Below are 21,887 nucleotides of genomic sequence, written 5' to 3' on the forward strand. Positions count from 1 at the left end.
CCACACTCCCTTGACTCATTCTAATCAGATAACGGGTTTTTCTCCATTGTACTGCAAAAGGAGAAGGTAACCTGGGGAAAAAACACTCATGAAAATAGAGGAAAATCACAGTGAACGTTCAGGCGATTAAGAACAGAAAGGATGTTCATCTAAAAGATTTGTGTCAAGTGAAATGTGAATTCATCAATTCTATGTGTCATCTTCTTAACCTGGAGTCCCCTGACATATGCAGCTCTGCTTCATGTGAATAAAGCAGCCAAAGATCACCATAAAGCAGTCTTTCTAGAATTTCTGTTGTAGAAAAAGTATGGGATTGTTTTCATGTTTTCCTTTTGTTATTACTATTGCTGATGATCTTACCTAAATCCGGTATGTTTCTAACTTTGACAGAATTTTTGGTTTACAAAATGAGGTAAAAATAATTTAATTTTTTCAAATTCCCTATTTTTATTAGAAAGGCATTATTTCTAACCTTTTATTTTTATTTATGTTGTTTTGTGTTCCTTAGGGATAGAGTGCATCCTTATTATAAAATAAGACAAAAATCTGGAAAATACAAAAGAAAAAGGGAAATAATACCTACTTAGAATCTTAGAGGAAGATAAAATTTAGGATTCGAAGAGAAAATAAAGTCTAAATTCTGACTGCCTCGGTTCATCTCCCAAACTCCAGCGCCTACATGCTATAGGACACTTAGTAAGCTGCTTGCTAGCCTATTGCTAATAAGTTTCCTTATTAATAATATGAGCAAAATAACAGTGACCAAACTTCTCAATATTCCCATAAAAATAAATAGAATAAAACTGTGCCAGGTACATAATAGATGTCTAATAATACAGATTAGGAAATGGAGGCCCAGAAGTGTTTTCTCCAGGATAATTTCACTAGCTAATGGCAGAATTGTCATAGAAATGTGGGTCCTCTGAGTTTTTTGTACATTTTAGTTTCTTTTTCCATTAAGACCACTCTGGAGAAATCACTTTCAAGAGAGAAAGTGAGATAACAGAAAGTCCCTCAGATAAGCATGGCCTAGATTTTAAAGGAAAAGAAGAAGCTTGAGGGGGAGGTACATGTGCATACACACACACACATACACACACACACACACACCACACTAAAATAAGAAGCAAAAAGGATGGGTGGAGGGTGGGAGCAAGTGACACAGACAGAAAACTTCCAATTAGACTTTTTTATTATGACACAATTCATTAGAGCTTAATTACATTTATAACATAATTAATCAGAAGGTTAGAAGTAAAGGTCATGTTGAATGTTAATTATACATCCTTTAAAGAATTTCAAATATGTTAACAGCAGTACTTTCATAGACTGTCGGTTGTTATAAATTATCTCAAACTCTTGGAAAGCAATTTGCCATGATCTTTAAAAATTCCAAATGCATATATCCTTTTACTAATCAATACAGCTGAGAAGCTATCCTAGAAATTAATTTGTGGAAGTGTGCAAAACTGTGCACAAAAGAATGCCCAGTATATTAACAGCATTAGGGAACACTGGGAAATACTTAGGCATTCATTAATGGGGAAATTACTCTAATTTTGTGGTATATTCATAATGGAAAAAGTGGGATGATACCAATAGTTCCTCAAGACAGATTATTAAATGAAAAACAAAATCAAGGTATACAAGAATTTGTTCCAAATAACCTGTATCTGTGTGTTGCTGTGGTTTTTTTGTGTTTTTTTTTTAAATAAAAGATATAGGTATATGACTATGTTTACTCAAAAAATACTACAAAGACACTTAACAGTAGTCATCTCTGGGAAACAGGATTGAGGTCAGGAGGACAGAGGATGGAGAAGAGTAAAAGTTTAATTGTCTGTCTACTAGTGTGTGTGTGTGTGTGTGTGTGTGTGTGTGTGTGTGTGTAACGTATGTAACTTTTTGCCATATACATATGATATTTTAAACTAAAAGAAAGTAAGCTGAAATAAGGCAAAGGTTGTGCAGAAGCAGAAGGAGGCCACAGGCATAGTGGAGGACAGACTGGAGTTGGAAAACCTGAAGGTCTCACTGACAGCGGTCGTCCTTACCTGGCACTTAGCACCACAGTATTTGGCCACTCGGCACTGGGAGCATCGCATCAGTTTCTCCTTCCTGTGAACATAAATAATCTCACGTCAGGAAACAAGAACCAAACCTGGGAGAAGGAAGAAAACAGAGCAACATACGGGCACCAGCGTGTTCGGCTCACTTCATCTGGACGGTCCCTTAAGATTTAAGTTTTTGCATTGATGATCATCTTTCCCCTTCAATGTGAGACATATGCAAAAGAATGTTTTTGTTTGTTTTTTTAATACACTTTATTGATTTTTTACAGAGGGGAAGAGAGAGGGATAAAGAGTTAGAAACATCAATGGGAGAGAATCATCGATCAGCTGCCTCCTGCACACAACCTACTGGGGATGTGCCCGCAACATGCCTTGACCAGAATCGAACCCGGGACCTTTCAGTCCACAGGCCGACGCTCTATCCACTGAGCCAAACCGGGTTAGGCGAATGTTCTTTTTTTATTGTGATAGAATATGTTTAACATAATATTTACCACTGTACCATTTTTAAATATATACCTCAGTGCGTTAAATAGATAATTCAGGGCCAAAATGGAGTTAGGCTAGGCCCCACATCAAATGAAGACTTAATTACAGTTTCAGCACTCCGAGAAACAGAAGCTTTAACCAGTCAATGAGGGACCTCCAGAGCAGCAAAGGTTGGTAAGCTTCCTGATAAACCTGCCACTGCTTAGATCAGGGGTGGGGAACGTCTGGCCTGAGGGCCGAATAAGGCCCCAGAAATCATTGGTCCTGCCAGGGCACTCAGGGTGAGTTAATTAAATGTTTGATCCAATTTAGCAGGCTAATTTTTAAGCTGATAATTAGGTGTGGCCCGAAAATGATGTTAAAAATATCCAAATGGCCCTTGGCAGAAAAAAGGTGCCCCACCCCCAGATTAGACCAACCTTGAGCCCTTGAGCAATTATCACTTTTCTCTTTGGGGCAACAACATCTTGGTAAGGTTTCCTGCAGAGAAAAAATTTGGGCAGCAGAGAGGAAAAGAAGTAGCAGAAATAGAGCACCAGACAATCCTTTCACCTGTGGGTTGTACCCCACAGGTTGAGAACCGCTAGCAGGGTCGCTAAGACTATCGGAAAACACAGATATTTACATTACGATTCTTTAACAGTAGTAAAATTACAGTTATGAAGTAGCTACGAAAATAATGTTAGGGTTGGGGTCACCACAACATGAGGAACTGTATTAAAGGGTCACAGGATCAGAAAAATTGAGAACCACTGCTCTATGGTATATGAGGAATACTGAATGTCATGATGGGCACACTCTTGAGAATAAAGAGCTCCATTTTTTTAATGGGAAAAGCCAAAATAACTAAATGAAATGTAAATACAATTTTTAAAACAGAGACAACAAAAATATTTCCTTAAAAAAAATTTATATTTGTAAATACCTTTGGCATTTCAGAATCCTGATTCATTAGACATGTAACCGTGTACGTGCCTGTTCCCCATAAAAATTTCTGAAGCAAATGAAGTTTTGTGCTATGAGAGATTATCCCAAAAAACCATGTTATTCCATCCAATAGTAGTGCAATTACTTTTACTCCAACCAAATAAAATGTTCTGGAGAATGCTAAACATAAAGTATGCCCTTTGGCATAAATATTCATGGTAATACAGTAAAGGAAGCTTCCATTTTTGTTTGGAGATGATAATTACGTTGGTGTGAGCCCAGAAGCTTCTTTTTTAAATTAAAGAGATTCACCATCCACCTAACTATCAAACTGTTTTTAATACAAAGCAGCAAATGTGGGTCAAAAAACAGATTTCTAACACAGGAAAGTAGAATGGGTGTGGATTCATTTTTCTGTGCTCCCTATAGCTTTATGTCACATTCCTCACATGGAAAGTACAAAACAAGGAAATGCAATGGTTAATATTTCAGGGGAAATGAACCTATAATTCACAGACACCATGCCTTCCTTCCTGGGATAAACACCGGCAATTTAGACCCACAGTGGCACTTAGAGAAAAAGCACAGCCAAGTATGTGAGCCACATTAACCAAGCAAGGCAGACCATCTTACTGAGGCACTTCCTTTCCATGTCCTCAGCCCCCTGAATGAGAGCTGCCGTCCTGTGGAGACGGTGCTACCTGATGAGCACACACTCAGGTGTTAATTCGACAAATGTCCGGTGACTGGCCACCTGGGGACATCACCCTGCAAGGTCCTGGGTAGGTGGCTGGCAGGAAGGCACCACAGTCACTGCTTCACGATGGAGAGGACAGACCATCACCATCACCATCACATGCAGAATGAGCGACCAAAGGTTTAGAGCACATGTGTCAAACACAAGGCCCGCGGGCCAAATCCGTCCCGCCAGGCCTTGCAATGTGGCCCGCACCACGCTGTCATCACTGCACTCCGCTGCGTTTCCATCACAATGACAGTTTATGACTGTTCAGTAAACCATTCGGCCCGCGATTTAGGCTGGATTTTAGATTTTGGCCCCTTCTCTGATTGAGTTCGACACCCCTAGTTTAGAGAAATGGCACAGACTGTGGGGCCGAGTGCAGAAGAAGGAAAAGTCACTTTCTGATCAAGAGTGAATGGGAGTCGAAACTGGTTTGGCTCAGTGGATAGAGCGTCGGCCTGCGGACTGAAGGGTCCCAGGTTCGATTCCAGTCAAGGGCATGTACCTTGGTTGCGGGCACATCCCCAGTGGGGGGTGTGCAAGAGGCAGCTGATCAATGACTCTCTCTCACTGATGTTTCTAACTCTATCTCTCTCCCTTCCTCTCTGTAAAAAAATCAATAAAACATATTTTTTTTTTAAAGAGTGAATGGGAGAGGATGTAGGGCTGTTCTGGGGACAAAGGATGTCCCCATACCTAAGGAGAAAAAATGGTTTAGCAGTTTAGAGTTCAAAGTCTGCAGCCCAACTGCTATAGTCTGAATGTGTCCCCCAAAATTCACATATGGAATCCCAACCCCCAAAAGTAATAGTATTAGGAGCAGAGGCCTTGTCGGGGGGTGCTTAGGTCATGAGGGTGGAACCATCATGACTGATTACTGTTCCTATCAGAGACCCCACAGAGCTCCCTGACTCCTTCCACCTAGGACACCACGAGCAGACACCCACTATGAAGCAGGAGGAAAGCCATCACCAGAATGTGACCGTGCAGGCCCCGTGATCATAGGCTTCTCAGCTTCCAAAGCTGTGAGACATAAACTATTGTTTAATAAGTTACTCAGTCTATGATATTTTATTACAGAAGTCCCAATGAACTGAAACATCAAGGCTACTACTGCCTACCAGAAGTATCCTATGTAACAAAAGGCTACTATGCAAATCGAACAGCTGAAAAACAGGTCGCTATGACACGCAATGACCACCAGGGGGGCAGGCCCTCAATGCAGGAGCGCCCACAGGGGGAGGCCACTCAGCCAGAACCGGGACTCAAGGCTGGTGAGCACAGAGGCAGTGGCGGGAGCCGCTTCTGCCTCTGTGGCAATGCTAAAGACATCCCCTAAGGAGTCCTGGACTGCGAGAGGGCACAGGCTGGGCTGAGGACTCCCTCCCCCAATGTACAAATGTCATGCACCAGGCCTCTAGTAACCTTATAACAGCTCTTAGCCTCAATTTTCTCCTTCGTAACATCGGAATAAAGTGAAAACCGTTGGGTGGCAGGAACCTCTCCGCCTCCACGGCAGCACTAAGAATGTCTGACTGCCAGCTTAGGCCATTAGTCAGACATCCCCCGAGGGCTCCCAGACTGTGGGAGGGCGCAGGCAAGGCTGAGGGACCCACCCCCAGTGCACAATTTCATGCACTGGGCCTCTAATATGAGATAATCTATGTCACGTTCCTGCTAACAATGCCAAACAAGGGCCTGAAATTGAATCTACTGAGTACATTTTCAAAGTGCTCAAGTTAATTCTATTTTTATGTCATATCTCAAAAGAGCTTCTTATGTGCCTATGCCCTGGTTGCTAAAAAAAAAAGCAAAACCCACATGGGCCACAAGCCTGGTCTCCTCCATCCAGGCAATTTTTTTTTTTTTTTTCAAATTTTGACTCACATCATAAGTGTTTTTCCTGCTCAGTCTACATACTCTGAAATTTCTATCACTGCTATTTTTTATTTGATTAGCAAGATTAACTTTAAAATGGTCTGATTCAAGAATCTAAAATCATTCATGAAAGTTTCAAAATGTGGAAATTAAAACCAGAGAAGACTGTTACAACTTCAATAATATTAAAAGGCAATTATAACTCCTAACATTTTGTTTGCTTTTATGTGAGATAACATCTATTACAAATTAAAGAGAAAATTGACATTTTTACAAGAGCACACATTGAAACCTTCTCCGTTATGTAATGATTCTGTACAAAACTGGACACTGTGTGCTGCAGGTCGCTCTAATGACTGAAAACGAGGGACTTAGAGGAGCTTTTTGGGCAGAGCACCTGAGTGGACTGAAGAAAGCTGGCACCACAATGACCTGCTGGAGAGGGATTTGTTCTGGCAACAACATCTGTGTTTCTCAGGAGGAAACCTCTTCAGCCCCATCTTATAATTCAGTTCTGATACGTCTAAGAAACACACACAACTTCCCTAAGTCTTCTTGAAATACAAAACTTAAATAAAAAAAAAATAGATAGGAGAAAGGAGAAAATAGCTGACTTCTTCCCAAAGACTGAAATCAGATACTGCTAATGTACAAATCACACAAATCACACAGCATATATAAAAAAATAAAGGTACCAAGGGCCATATTTCAAAGAAGATATAAGAATATTGCATCAACATTTTCATCAATGTACTATAACCTAAGCCCTAAAAATGGCAAAGATTGCTCACCTTGACTTCAGCTCCAGAAAATACTATGTCACTATTCATGGATTATCTATCATGCTTTTTCTAGCTAGAAAATGACACTTAACAGCACCATGTTTCTATTTTAGTTTTAACAGTGAGAAAACCAAAGCCAAATTCACTTATTATAATAATCTGTTCATTTCAGAAGTCTGGAAGGATCTTTTCCTGCCTGCTTTTAAAATTTGCTCTTTTATAATTAAGTATAAGACTTTGATTAACCTTTAGCTATAAATTTCCTCAAGTCCTTTTGAAAGTAGGCAATAATAAAATCTCAAATAACTCATTCTCTCTTTTGGAGAACAAAATGACACTGCTTATAAAGAAAGGTGCCAAAATAAAGAAAACTTAAAAGTCATAGAATTAAATGATAAACCTGTCAATGCACCATAATTATAAATTCTTAACAATTTTTATAAAGTGTACTAGAGGTCTGGCACATGAAAATTCATGCACTGGAGAAAGGTGGTCCCTCAGTCCGGCCTGCCCCCTCTCACAGTCTAGGAGCCCTCAGGGGCAGGAGGCAACCTGGCTATCAGGGGAAGGCAACCTCTGCTGCTGCCACTGCCAGTAGTGCAAGCCTAGGCCAGCCCAGGTTACCTGAGACTTCTGAGGCTTGCCTGCGCCTCAGGCCAGCCCTGGGCAGCTGGAAAGCCGCCATCCGAGGCTTGCCTGCACCTTGGGCCGGCCCTGGGCGGTTGGGGAGCTGAGGGGACTGAGGGACTCTGGAGGCAGGCATGCGGAGCATCAGGACCCACCAGAGGCAGACCCGACTGTGGCGTGCGCCTGCCTCCCCTGTGGATGCCACCATCTTTGTGAGACTGTGACGGCCGATTAGCATATTCCCTCTTTATTAGAGAGGCCGATCACTGGCTAACAGCCAACAGTGAGAGTTAACAGGGATGAGGACAAGGTGTTTACACCTGTGTGGTCCTACAGGAAACAGGGGATATGGCCAATACAAGGCTCACTCACACCCAAAATTTCAACTTCACACATTCTATTCATCAAACACCCATCTGAGTTTGATTATATATTATAGTAAAATGTAAACATCCCCCCCCCAAAAAAAAAAAATTTATGACTGCCAGTCATTTGTAACACCATGAATGACTTTAATGAGATAATCATTTGCTTTTCCCCAAATACTTAGTTGAGATTTCAGGAACAAAAAATTTTGTTTCGAGTAGTTATATAAAAAGGGGCAATTATTACTATAGTATTGAATATTTAAAGGCCTAGAGGGGTAAAATAGGAGATATTATGACAATGCACCAAAAAGGAGGTTAGAAACATACTTGGTAAAATTAAGTTATTTCAATGGATAGAAAAAAGATTGGGGAAAAAAATGTTGAAATTTTTCTTAAGAGTGATATGAATTTTTCTTTGGATGATTCCCTCCCACCCTTTTTTTTTCTCTTCACCAATACATTACTTTACTTCTATAGTCAAGTAAACGTAAACTTGAAAAGGCAATATAGATTACTTAAGCCTTAAATTGTTTTTGGTCTAAGGCAGAGCACAAGAGAGACACCTACAAACAAACAGAAAGAACAGTGTTAATTATAATTTAGCCCAATGTTTGGATTAGTAAACACAAATACATGTCTTATTTAAACAAAATTTAAATGGAGAGCCATTTGCCAATATACTCACACATATAAAACATTTTTGGGGTCCTTCAGTAATTTTTAAGTTCAAACTGAAAACAAATAATTTTGAAAATCATTAAAGATTTGGCAATGTATTGGGATTCAAAATTAACACCCAGAAATCTGGCATTTTTGTACACCAATAATGAACTCACAGAATGAGAAACTACAAAAACAATCCCATTTACCATTGCAACAAAAAAATTAAGATACCTAAGAATAAATTTAACCAAGGATGTAAAGAGATCTGTACTCAGAAAACTATAGGATGCTGAAAAAAGAGATAGAGGAAGACATAAAAAATGGAAGAATATACATGTTCATGGATTGGTAGAATCAACATTATTAAAATGACCATACTACCCAAATCAATCTATAGATTCAATGCAATCCCCCTTAAAATACCAACAGCATATTTCAAAGACCTAAACAAACTCTCAAAAAATTCATCTGGAATTATAAAAAGACCCCAAATAGCTGCAACAATCCTGAGAAAGAAGAACAAAGTTGGAGGGATCACAATATCAGGTATCAAGCTAGAGCCACTGTTCTCAAAATTGCCTGGTATTGGCACAAGAACAGACATACAGACCAATGGAACAGAATAGAGAACCCAGAAATTGACCCAAGCCATTATAAGCAATTAATATTTGACAAAGGAGACAAGAGCACACAATGGAGTCAAGACAGTCTCTTCAGCAAATGGTGCTGGGAAAATTGGACAGATACATACCAAAAAAAATGAATCTAGACCACCAACTTATACCATACACAAAAATAAACTCAAAATGGATAAAGGACTTAAACGTAAGACAGGAAACCTAAAAATCTTAGAAGAAGCTATAGGCAGCAAATAGCAGACATTTGCCATAGCAATATCTTTACCCATACAGCTCCTAGGGCAATGGAAACAAAGGAGAAAATAAACAAATGGGACTACATCAAAATAAAAAGCTTCTGCACAGCAAAAGAAAACATCAACAAAACAACAAGAAAGCCCACTGTATGGGAGAACATATTTACCAATGTTATCATCGATAAGGGTTTAATCACCAAAATCTATAGGGAACTCATACAACTTAACAAAAGGAAGACAAACAACCCAATCAAAAAATGGGCAAAGGACCTAAATAGACACTTATCAGAAGAGGACATACAGAAGGCCAAGAGACATATGAAAACATGCTCAAAGTCACTAATCATCTGAGAGATGCAAAATGACAATGTGGTACCATCTCACACCTGTCAGAATGGCTATCATCAACAAATCAACAAACTACAAGTACTGGCGAGGTTGTGGAGAAAAAGGAACCCTTTGGTGGGAATGCAGACTGGTGCAGCCACTGTGGAGAACAGTATGGAGTTTCCTCAAAAAATTAAAAATGAAACTCCCATTTGATCCAGTAATCCCACTTATAGGACTATATCAAGAAATCAGAAATACCAATCAGAAAGGATATATGCACCCCTATGTTCACAGCAGCACAATTTACAATAGCTAAGATTTGGAAACAGCCTAAGTGCCCATCAGCAGAGGAGTGGATTAAAAAATGGTGGTACATCTACACAATGGAATACTACGCTATTATAAAAAAGCAGGAAAGTTTACCATTTGCAACAGCTTGGATGGAACTGGAGAGCATTGCACTAAGCGAAATAAGCCAGTCGGAGAAAGACAAATACCATATGACTTCACTCATTTGTGGAATATTCTGAACAACATAAACTGATGAACAAAAATAGAGCCAGAGTTATAGATGCAGAGAATATACCCTCCAAACTAAGAGAAAAGGCAGGGGAGGGAGGAGGTAAGAGATCAACCAAAGGACCTGTATGCAATGTATCTGGGGATAACCAACGGTCACAGACAGTAGGGGGGTGAGGGCATGTGCTGGGGAGTGGGAGCAGCTGGAAAGTGTTCAATGGAGGGGAAAGGAGACTTATGCAATATTTTAAAAAATAAACAATTTTTTTTTAAAGTTTCTGAATTCAGTAGTTTTGAGGTCCTATTTAGGTTGATTATATCTATCAATATTTACTGTAATAGAGATTAAAACCAATAGATTTTAAATGTTAATTCATTTAAAAATATAATCATATACAAGTTGACATAATATTTTTATCGAAAATACTTATATTTTCTGAAACAAACATGTTAGTGAGGAGCGTGGCACTGTTTTACATTATCACAAATCTCTGTAATATTTCTGGCTTACTAGAAGGCAGATGGATTCTCATTTATGTTTTCTATTTCAACCTGCTGAATAATCGATGTCAAGTAGCTTCTGGGAAAGTCCACTGTATACCAGTGAGGGAATGAAGTTTTAAAAGGCAAATAATGTGTTCGTAAGATTACTATGGAAGTTTCCACTTTGCAGAACCCCTGCCCGGACCCTGGGGACCCCACTTTGGCTTCTGCTGCTGGAGAGTACAAATTTCTGTAAGTGACAGCGCCGAGCTGTAGGAACGTGCACCTTGGCTATTTTACATAATGGCAAATGGCTCTCCAAAGAGGCTAAAAGATGGGAATTACACTCCCGCAGCAATGTAATGAGAATTCCCTGAAATCCCAGCCAAATAAATAGAAAACTTAGATATATCTCTACCTTATCTATGAAGAAAAAAAAAGAGTCAGAGAGAGTTGCAGTGGTATTGAATACTTTTATTTTCCTACACAGATCATAGGAAAGGCTGAGAACATCTGAATCCTCAATTTCCACCTCCCGTCCACTCCTCAGGTCAGTAGTGAAAAGTCCTTCAACACAGGAGAGAAAGATAATTAACTCTTTCCAGGTAAGCCAACCCATTTTACTAAAAAACAATCTCCCTGTTTACATCTCATCACAGTAATAATCTTTAGAAAATGGAAATTTATAATTGATCAACCTTGGCTAAACTAAAAGAATCCCAATGGTAATAAATTATAACATCTCTTTTCCACCAGAGAAAATAAGAAACCAGTTTCTAAAATGTCATTACTCAAATGTTTTTAAAACGATGAGATAGTTTAAATGGTAAGTTGTAATTTTTTTTTTCCTAGTATAAAGATCTTTTGAGTGCCACTTCCTCCCTATTGCTGCTTTTTATTTTACTGGGCCCATAAAACCACGGACGACCTTTTTGTCCCATGAACTGGGGTAGGTTCTGGAGGAAGAGGATCAGTAAGACAGGTTTTGCTTTCAAGGATTGTTGATGCTACAACCGAAAGAGAGTAGAAGCAATGGCAGTGACACTTAGCAAGCACCTAGTCTGTACTGTCAGGACAGTGCTAGATGGTTGTACGATAGTAGCAGATGGAGACTGGGAAATCACAGGTAATAGTTACCGGTCATCACAAGTTCCAGGGTACAGCCAGGGGAAAAGGCAGCTAAATTGGAATAAAGACAAAGAAGTGGGAATTCAGAGGCCAGGTGCTGGGTGGATGGATGTTCACATCACCAAGAACGAAGCCAGGAGTAATGACGAAGAAAGAAAAAGTGAGCCATGAATGTAAGGGATGGTCAGAAAATACGGAGACGAAGGTACAATAGTAAAGGCTTCAAAGGAACTGGCAATTTTGAGGAGAAATGGTATAAAAACAGCAAGTGGAGCAACAGGGAGACACCTGCTCTGTTTCTCAGGCCTTGCGGTACTTGGGAAACAAGGAAAACCAGCCTTGGGAGGTTCTGGAGCTCTGCCCTCAGGGGCAGTCAGGTTTCGGTTGGAGCAAGAAGAGTAAAGAAACATCCAGAGATCTTCAGAATACAGAGGTTGTTTGTTTGTTTTTAAATATATTTTTATTGTTTTCAGAGAGGAGGGGAGAGGGAGAGAGAGAAACATCAATGATGAGAGAGAATCTTGATCAGCTGCCTCCTGCACGTCCCCTACTGGGGATTGAGCCCGCAACCTGGGCATGTGCCCTTAACCAAAATCAAACCCGGGACTCTTCAGTCCATAGGCTGATACTCTATCCATTGAGCCAAACCAGATAAGGCAGGATATAGAAGCTTTAAACACGACAGAGCATGGTCCAGGTGATACAGAAGAAAAGATGGGGCTGGCAGTGTGAAGAGGAGGCTGAGGAAATAAGTTAGAGTAGACACAGAGCCATATGGAGCTAAGAGTCTGGTATTAAAAGATAACTTCGGGCCCTAACCAATTTGGCTCAGTGGACAGAGCGTCGGCCTGCGGACTGAAAGGTCCCGGGTTCAATTCTGATCAAGGGCATGTACCTTGGTTGCAGCACATTCCCAGTGGGGAGTGTGCAGGAGGCAGCTGATCGATGTTTCTAACTCTCTCTCTCCCTTCTCCTCTGTAAAAAATCAATAAAATATATTTCAAAAAAAAAGATAACTTCAGATAGTATTTGATTTCAGAGGCCATGCTCACTCACCTAATGCTGCTCCTAAAATATCCTTAATGCAAAATGGCAAACATTACAGCCCAGGTATGTAACAAGAACCCGGAAAGCTCGAGTGGATGGATACAGAGTGCTGCCAGAAGTCCCGGCATGCAAATGATTATGCTTTTCCTAATGGCGCTGCTCCAAAAACCTTAAAATGCTTCCTGAGGTCACATTTGCCACTCAATGGAGCAGTTTTGAAAAGAAAGTGACAAGTAAAAAGAGAAAGCATTTTTAAAAGTGTTTTTGAAATGAACTTTCCAAAGTACATCTGTCTTTCCCAAGACACGGCTGCCATCAAGTCTGGCGTCCCTCGATGTTTAATGTTAGAGGACGCCAGGGAGATCCTGTGGGGCCGCCCCTCGCCGGGTGACCAGCTCACTGAGTTCTATGCAGGGGCTTACTCCTGTGTTCGTTACCCCACACGCTCCTGTGTTTATTTCACCTCCATGTGGTGCAGGGCCAAGGGTATACACAGGTGCTCAGTAAACATTTAGTGCGGGGGTGAGTGAAGCGGACAGTGTAGTCTAATGGTAACATTTACAAGTAGCCCCTGTTGAGCCAAATAACTGCTTAACCACAGCCAACCCCCCTTCAGCACCGTGTAAACCTTTCACAGATGTACCCCTAGTCATAGAGGGAATGGCCATAAGGAAAAGGGGCAAAACTTTGGGCACAGTATTATCATCTTAATACAAAAACCAGCACAATCGCAATGCTCCTCCTAAATGACAACCATCCAGGTGGAGAGGGTCGTGAGAGGGCAGCATCCAATTCGACCCAAGAAGAGTTAGTTCCCAGAGGCACATGCACACCAGCGGCTGCCTGCACCCGTCATGGGTAAGCATCTCCCCATTCTTCCTGCCCCTCTGCCCAGGAATCCTGCTTGGTGAACTGACAATAACTCCGGTCAGCAAACCCTGGTCCTCCTCTGAGGTTCACAGCAAATCCCTACCCCTGTTTCTACTCCTCTGCCCTGCACCTCACACGCATGTCACCTTCTTTCTGCTCTTGATAGCCACAATGCACAACGAGTCAGGTGAGAGTTACAGCAGAAAAAAATCTAGGTTAACAAGAAGATAAAAGCATTAAGCAGCATTAGGTTGTCTGGAAAGTGGATGTGATGATTGTCTGTAAGTGAACATCTTGAGGTGTCTGCAGGCATTTAATAGGAGAGTCTGATGAAGGGAGAGTCACAACGAGATGAGGGAGAATGGAAAATGCATGGTTTGCTTTCACTGCACAAGTATTTCATATCAAGTATTTTTTCTGGGAAAAGTGGAAAATAAAATATACTACTTTGAAAACATTCTAATATGGAAATACTCAATGAAAATATGCTCATTTGCCATCATTGTATCTTCTTCGCTGAGATGCCTATTAAAATTTTTAGCCTATTTTTAATCAGTTGGTTTCTTATTGTTGATTTTTAAAAGTTCTTTGTTTATTGTGGCTAACAGTCCTTTATCGTGTGTGTCTTTTGCAAATATTTTCTCCTACTATCTGGTTTGTCTTCTCATTCTCTTGACACTGTTTTCTGCAGAGCACAAGTTTTCCACTTTAATGAAGTCCAGCTTATCAAGTCTGTATTTCATTAATCGTGCCTACAGTGTTGTAGGTTTACTCCTAAGTTGTCTTCTAGGAAAGCCTATAATTTTTCCACAGGGATTCTGTTTTTTTGCCTTTATTTTTTTTTATTTCAGAGAAACAGAAAGCAAGAAAATCCTAATCAGTTATATTATTCCTCCCCAGCATAACATCCTAATAAATGAAACCCATTGTTGTTCAGGGAGAGGGTTACTCTAGTAGGCAAGTGATATATTTTTTATTGCTCTTATTAGTATTTACCTAAAATATTAGGCAACTCACAGAACATAGGTGTGTAAGTGATAAAACCAACCATCTCTACACACTGAAACTGAGTTAAGTACTGATTTCCTTAAAGAAGGGAATCCAAACAGTGAGCTCTGACCAGTATACACGAAGGGAGACCTCCCACGCGCCTCCTCCCCAGGGGGAGAGGAAGTTTGGCCGCATGTACACAAACCTGACTGCGGAGACGCCCTGATGTCAGAACCCAGAACCGAGCGGGCAGCCTGACACCAAACACACAGCCCGGCCAGGCAGCGCGGGAGGAGGCCTGTGTGGCGGAGGCGGGGTTGTAACCATCCCCCCAGCCTCCGACATCCTGGAAGGAACCTGGCTGGTTACAGGCTTTGAAACAGAAGTCAGAATTCATCAAAACCAGAAACCACCACCATCAGCCTGAACCCTCTTGCTGTCAAGAGACCGGACAAGACACAGCAGCAGTCCGGTCACAAAGGTAGCGCTGTTTTGTTAGTAAGAGGGACAATGTGGTCACTTGTTAGGTAGAGCCGTCTGGAACAACCAGTCTTAACACCAAGAAAGGAGTTCAAACTCCCTCCATTTTAAAGCAAAACAGAAGACTACCTTTCCACCACCATCCCCAAGCAAACCATCTGTAACTGAGCAACATGGATCTTAAAACATTCATGCTTGGAATGACACCGAAACCAGTTTGGCTCAGTGGATAGAGCGTCGGCCTGTGGACTGAAAGGTCCAGGGTTCAATTCCGGTCAAGGGCATGTACCTTGGTTGTGGGCACATCCCAGTAGGGGATGTGCAAGAGGCAGCTGATCGATGATTCTCTCTCATCAATGTTTCTAACTCTCTATCCCTCTCTCTTCCTCTCTGTAAAAAAATCAATAAAAAATATTTTTAAAAAACACATTGTTTGGAATGAGATCGATTTAACTACATTAACACACAAATCCATACATATAGGCAAACTACAGCAGAAATATGTCACTTTGCTTCATCCAATGTTTACGTTGGCCAAACAGCCACTTTCATACCAACATCACTCCTGCAGTCTTTTGGGGAAATATTTTTTCTATTTCCCTCCAGCCTGAGACAAACTGACTCTTTTCAAAGCATTATCTGAATTGGGGATTCTCTAAAAGAAGACAGGACCCAATCACAGGATGTCCCTGTGTCTTTGAAAAGTTCCCCCATTTTCACAATGGACTCTATGCATCATTGCTCATGGGGACCACCCGTGTGAGAAAGAGAAGGGGACCCCAATCCCTGGCTCTACCCCCTCTGCCACCACCTGCAGAATATGAGCAAGTGTCAAACGCCAAGAGCCTTCAGATGCCAAGACACTTACGTCAGAGACACCTTTGGGTAGAAGTAGCTTTCAAAATGGATTTTAACAACACAAAGTAAGAAAGATGTAGGAGGCAGTCTTCCAGGAAAAAGGAAGACGTTAGGGGCAGTAGGAGCTTGGTGAAGAGTCTGCATGTGGTGATTACTGCACCTCTTCACGCAGGGGCCTCAGGAACACACCCCAAAATAAGAGATCCTGTGGGAAAATACTCTTTTAAGATTGGGATCAAAATATAGCTGACTGATACAGATATACTGGCTTCTGCAAATCAGGCTTTATAAGGATTTTTACATCTATATCTCAGTGCTATATAACATGTGTCCACTTTTCTTGATCCTATACTTTCCAGGAATTTTAGATTTACCTTCTCAGGTAATTAATTATTTATTATTCAAAGGGACTCTTCCCACAAGCTCACTTCCTAATTACATCTCGAACCATAAAGCTCTCTGAGCTTCTGCTTCTCCTTATGTGGATCATCAGAGGACTTCTGAATCAGAACTGGATGAATGTTACCAACAAATATGGGCACTCCACTTTCTGCATATTGGACTAATTCAGGGTAAGTTTCGTAAAACCAAAGAATAAGCTATTATGGGAGAAATATCCTCTGGTGAGGATTAACAAGGAGGGAGGGAGGGAAACTGTGGTAGAGAAACACACATGTTTCCCCCTAAGGACCTCATATCCTAGTAGGTTAAAGTCCTTTATGGATTTGTAGTGACATGTCATCCTGTAAACTTTATTGCACAGACTATATATGAAACACTCAATGTCTATAAATAAGATAAACTAACATCAACTTTAAAACTATTTGTACAATCAAACATAAAAGTCAAGCATTAAAATTAATGATTTTTATCTAAAAAATCAATCCATTGTATTTTATGAATTTATGGATACTCTCGTGGTATCCAAGAATTCAAAATCTGACATTAAATAAGCCACTCAACAAGAACACTAAAATTAGTCATTTTTATGCTACAATTTTCATCTTTGTCTTTTTTCTTAGACTGCTTTGCAAAAGAAATATAAATCAAAGAAACCCCTCAAAGATCAAAAAATCAAAAACTATATATATTTTTCTAATTGATACTTTTTTACTAAGTTTATTGTAGTGACATTGGTTAATAGCTCATGTGTTAGGCCAAAAACTATATAGTTAGGACCCATAATCACAAAAACAAGTTCAACGGCTAAGTGACTAGTTTTAGGACCCTGTTCTCAGTTTAAGAAGGCATTCATCCATTTATTCATCTAACAATTATTTATTAAGCCAGGTACCATGACAGGCGATAGGGAATAAGCACACAATCAGACAGAAACAGCGCTTGTCCTCATAGTGCTTAGTCTACAGGAAAATCCTATATAATAAAAGGGTAACATGCAAATAGACCGAACAGCAGAACAATCGAACCAAGTGTAATATGCTAATGATATGCTAAGGCTGCTCAACTGCTCGCTATGACGTGCACTAACCACCAGAGGCAGATGCCCTGACCGGTAGGTTAGTTTGCTGCTGGGGTCCAACCAATCAGGACTGAGATGAGCCGGACGTGCCCTGGAGGAGCCTTCTCACGGTCCCTCCCAGGCCTAATCGTGCACCAGTGGGGTCCCTCAGACTGGCCTGCACCCTTTCGCAATCCAGAACCCCTGGGAGGATGTCGAAGAGCCAGGTTCAGCCTGATTCTGCAGGCCACTCCCCTTGGGAGGGCGCCAGACACAGGGCTCCTGTCTGGCAAAGCACTGGCGCAGCAGCGCTAGCCACGCCAGATCAGGGACTGATTGGGCGCTAGCCATTGGCAGGCACAGTGGGGCCTGGATGAGCAGAGGGCAGGTAGGAGCTACAGGTGGCTTTGGACTTCGGAATTTGGGCCAATCCCTGCAGGCCTCCCTGAGGGACTCCACCAGTGCACAAATTCTGAACCAGGCCTCTAGTAATTTAATAATAAACCAAAACAACGTATGAAGTGCTATTTACAAACAATCCTTATAGTTACACCAGCAACCACTTGCATTTGAACATTTCATTTCAACTGCTTGAGCTACTCAGACAATTTTAAGAAACAATACCATGGTTGACATCAGTCGTTAATTGTGATAGCTTATGACTTCGAATTTCCTAGCCATTTCCAAAAAGTTGCTTTTCCCCCTTTCCAGCTATTGTAGTTGAAATAGAAAACTTAAGATACTTTTTAGCCCAGGCTGGCGTGGCTCAGTGATTGAGCATCAACTTATGAACCCGGAGGTTGCATTTTGATTCCTGTGCCCAAATGCAGACTCGATCCCCAGTGTGGGGCATGCAGAGGCAAAAACTATATATTTCTCTCTCAAACTCTCAAATCAATTAAAAAATATATTTTAAAATAAAAAGATAACTTAGGATAGTGTAAAAAATGAAGTTTTAGAATACAGTATCAGAGACGTGATAAAAGACCCACTGCACTTTATTTAATTACTAGAGGCCTGGCGCACGAAATTTGTGCATGGTACGATTCCTAATCCTGGCCTGACCTGCAATCAGGACCATCTTCCCCAGCTGCCTACAGCCACCCCTGCCCCCCAACCCCCGCCACCACCCACCTTGTTCCATGTTCGCCATCTTGCACTCGAGGGGGGCCCGGCCCAGGATATCATAGTACTTCAAGCCCTCGTAAGAGGCTGTGATCAGAGGTGCTTTTCTGTGTAATTTCTTTCAGGTAAGGGAGGGAGTATAGGCCCAATGCCCAAGAGAGTTCCAGGGGGCAATGGCACTACCAGGGTCATTCTGGTCACACCTGGACATTCACAGGGTGTGTTTGCTGGAGGATTCTACTTGCAGGGTCCTAGGGCGCGACAACCCATCCCACCATAAGGTCCCATTGGATTTCAGGTTGCATCATCCCTGAGGAGGGTAAGATCAGGTGCTTTAAGCAGAGAACACAGAATTCTGAACAGGGTTAGACTTCAGCAGCATCGGGAGACAGTTTCTCTACAACCCACTTAGCAATGCCTGCTATCTTGCTGGTGGCTTCTCCCTCCCCTCAGGGAGCAGGTGGGGGAGTGAGGAGCAACTGTCCGCAGCTATGGGCAGGCCTGTGTCTCAGCTGCCAGGAAAAAAATGGAGCAGGCCTGGGGGAGGACCAAGAAATTGGCTGTTCACACCTGCCTCGCCTTCGCATCCAGGGATCAGAACCTGCCAGCTGGGGGAAGGAACCCAGAGGTTGGTCTGCAGCCCCTGATCAGGCAATCAGGGCCTGCGGGCGGGGGCAACTCCTGCATTGAGTATCTGCCCCCTGATGGTCAGTGCACATCATAGCAACAGTCATTCTGCTGGTTGGTAGATTTGCATTTTTTAAATATATTTTATTGATTTTTTATAGAAAGGGAGATGGATAGAGAATTAGAAACATCAATGGGAGAGAAACATTGATCAGCTGCCTCCTGCACACCCCCTACTGGGGATGTGCCCCCAACCACGGTACATGCCCTTGACTGGAATCAAACCCGACGCTCTATCTACTGAGCCACACCAGTTAGGACAGATTTGCATATTACCCTTTTATTATACAGGATCCTAGGCACACAAAAAGGACTATGCCCTGACCGAGTGGCTCAGCTGATTGGAGCCTCATCCCTACACCAAAACGTCTCGGGTTAGGTTCCTGGGTGGGGCTCCTGCAGGAGGAAAGGGACCAATGTTTTCTCTCTCACCATCAATGTTTTTTCTTTCTCTCTCACTCCCAACCTTCCTCTCTCTAAAAGTCAATTTTAAAAATTAATTTTAAAAAGGACTAAAGATTATGAATTACATGGTATCTGAGCATGTTAAAATTCATGTTTCCTTAAATTAATGACCATTTTCAAAGCAAAGCTTGCTTGGAATATTAAAAGATTTTATTTTTATTTTTTCTATTTATTTTTGTTGTTGTTAATCCTCATCCAGGGATATTTTTCTGTTGATTTTTAGAGAAAGGCAGAGGAGAGATACAGAGAGAGAAATATTGATGTTGGAGAGACACACTGATTGGCTGCCTTCTGAACACACCCTGACCAGGGCCAGAGATCAAGTCTACAACCGACGTACATGCCCTTCACCTGAATCGAACCCATGACCCTTAAGTCCAAGGGCCAATGCTCTATTCATTGAGCCAAATCAGCTAAAGCTAAAAGAATTATTTTAAAATAACCAAAGAGAATCATTAAAATGGAAAACGCTGAGATTATTAATCTTTAAAAAGAGGGGTTTAATAATCATTTAAAGTTTTAGGACTTCCCAGTAAGAATGTTTATAAGGCCCAGTAACTCAAATGCCATTGTGAGATTACTATTATAATGTACTAGAGCCCCAGTGCATGAATTTGTGCACGGTTAGGGTCCCTCGGGGTGACCTGCAGAGATTGTGCCCCAGCTCACGCCCCCAGCCTCACAGACCCATAGCCCCAGCTGGCACCCCACCTTGGCCTGGTGCCACACCCTCACCTGGTCCACCATCCGACCTGCAGGGTGATCAATCAGGCCGGGGGCCCCACCTGGGTCACTGATAGCCTGGGAGCCAGGCAGAGGCCCTGCCCTGCCCTTCCCCCAACCCCCACCCCTAACACTGCCGCTGGACATTGTCTGTAAGACAATCAGTCAGGACTGGGCTACCCACCTGGCTCCCTCAGCACCTGGGTGCTTGGCAGTGGCCTTGCCCCCTGCTGGTAGCCATCTGCTGGCACCTGCTTTGGCCTGACAATGCCCTCACACCTGCTCCACCATCCCGCAGCATCACCAATGCCTTCCATGTTCTGCACCGCCCCCTGGTGGTCAGCACATGTCACAGTGAGTGGTCGATCTCCCGGTCAAACAACTGTTCGAGGAGACAATTTGCATATTAGGCTTTTATTATATAGGATAATAGCCTACTATAAGAATAACCTCTTTAAATAGTACAAACTACCTTCATCATTTCTTTTTCCAACAGAATGACAAAAAAAATGAATTGCAATATTTTTATGGTAATCAGAAGAACATTAATTCAATATTTATGGGGTTAGCATACCAAAATACAATACATATCAAAATACAGGTCTGGCTTATTCACCTTAATGCGTAAATTCAAGATAAGATTTGCTGATTGCCTATTTTCCAAATTTATTAAATACCATAATAAAATGTGAAGCAAAACTGCTCGAGACCAGTTAAACTGAGTCTTGATCTGCTAAAATGATTAACAACAGCATCTTAAAGATAATCTCACCTCTGAGCACGTGATAGCTCTGTGATTTCAGGGCACAAAGCCCTCTATCCATCAAACTAAATGGAAGGGTTAGAGAGGTTAATAGAGACAGAGTATCTGTAATAGACTCTGCATTTCATTCCCTACTCAATATACTCGGATGGCCATTGAGCTACTTGTAATGTTCTTATGAATCAATGCTGCCTTCACACTCAAGATAGAGGAGAGAAGCCACTGTGTGAAGCAATAAAGCTTACCTGTGAAATGCCCCTCAAGCAAATCTACGCGAGGCTCCATAAACAATTAAAGTGCAGGCACGACTTTAATTAGAAACTCAAATGGCACTGCTAACCACCTGAATAAAACAGGAACACGCACAACAGCCGCTACAAGGAGCAAGGCCAATTCCCCGCCTCGGTTTACCAATGGGGTTTTTCCCTCTTCCGCTGCACAACTCAGGCTTGATGAGCTCTGGGCTAGCAGTGGCAATCAATAATTCAAAGTCACAGAAATAAATTCCGAATATGAACTTACATTCTATTATGGGTTG

At 41.7% G+C, this 21,887-nt stretch overlaps 1 protein-coding gene across 1 annotated transcript in view; it reads right to left on the bottom strand.

Moving 5' to 3' along the window:
* SMYD3 (SET and MYND domain containing 3) overlaps positions 1 to 21,887 on the bottom strand; it is a 439,975-nt gene that overhangs the window by 331,863 nt on the left and 86,225 nt on the right. Inside the window, exon 2 of the mRNA XM_036453366.2 lies at positions 2,055 to 2,118. Coding sequence (XP_036309259.1) covers positions 2,055 to 2,118 — 64 coding nt within the window. The remainder of the gene's footprint in view (positions 1 to 2,054; positions 2,119 to 21,887) is intronic.

Source organism: Pipistrellus kuhlii, unplaced genomic scaffold (genome assembly GCF_014108245.1).
Source record: "Pipistrellus kuhlii isolate mPipKuh1 unplaced genomic scaffold, mPipKuh1.p scaffold_m20_p_25, whole genome shotgun sequence".
Lineage (NCBI taxonomy): Eukaryota > Metazoa > Chordata > Mammalia > Chiroptera > Vespertilionidae > Pipistrellus > Pipistrellus kuhlii.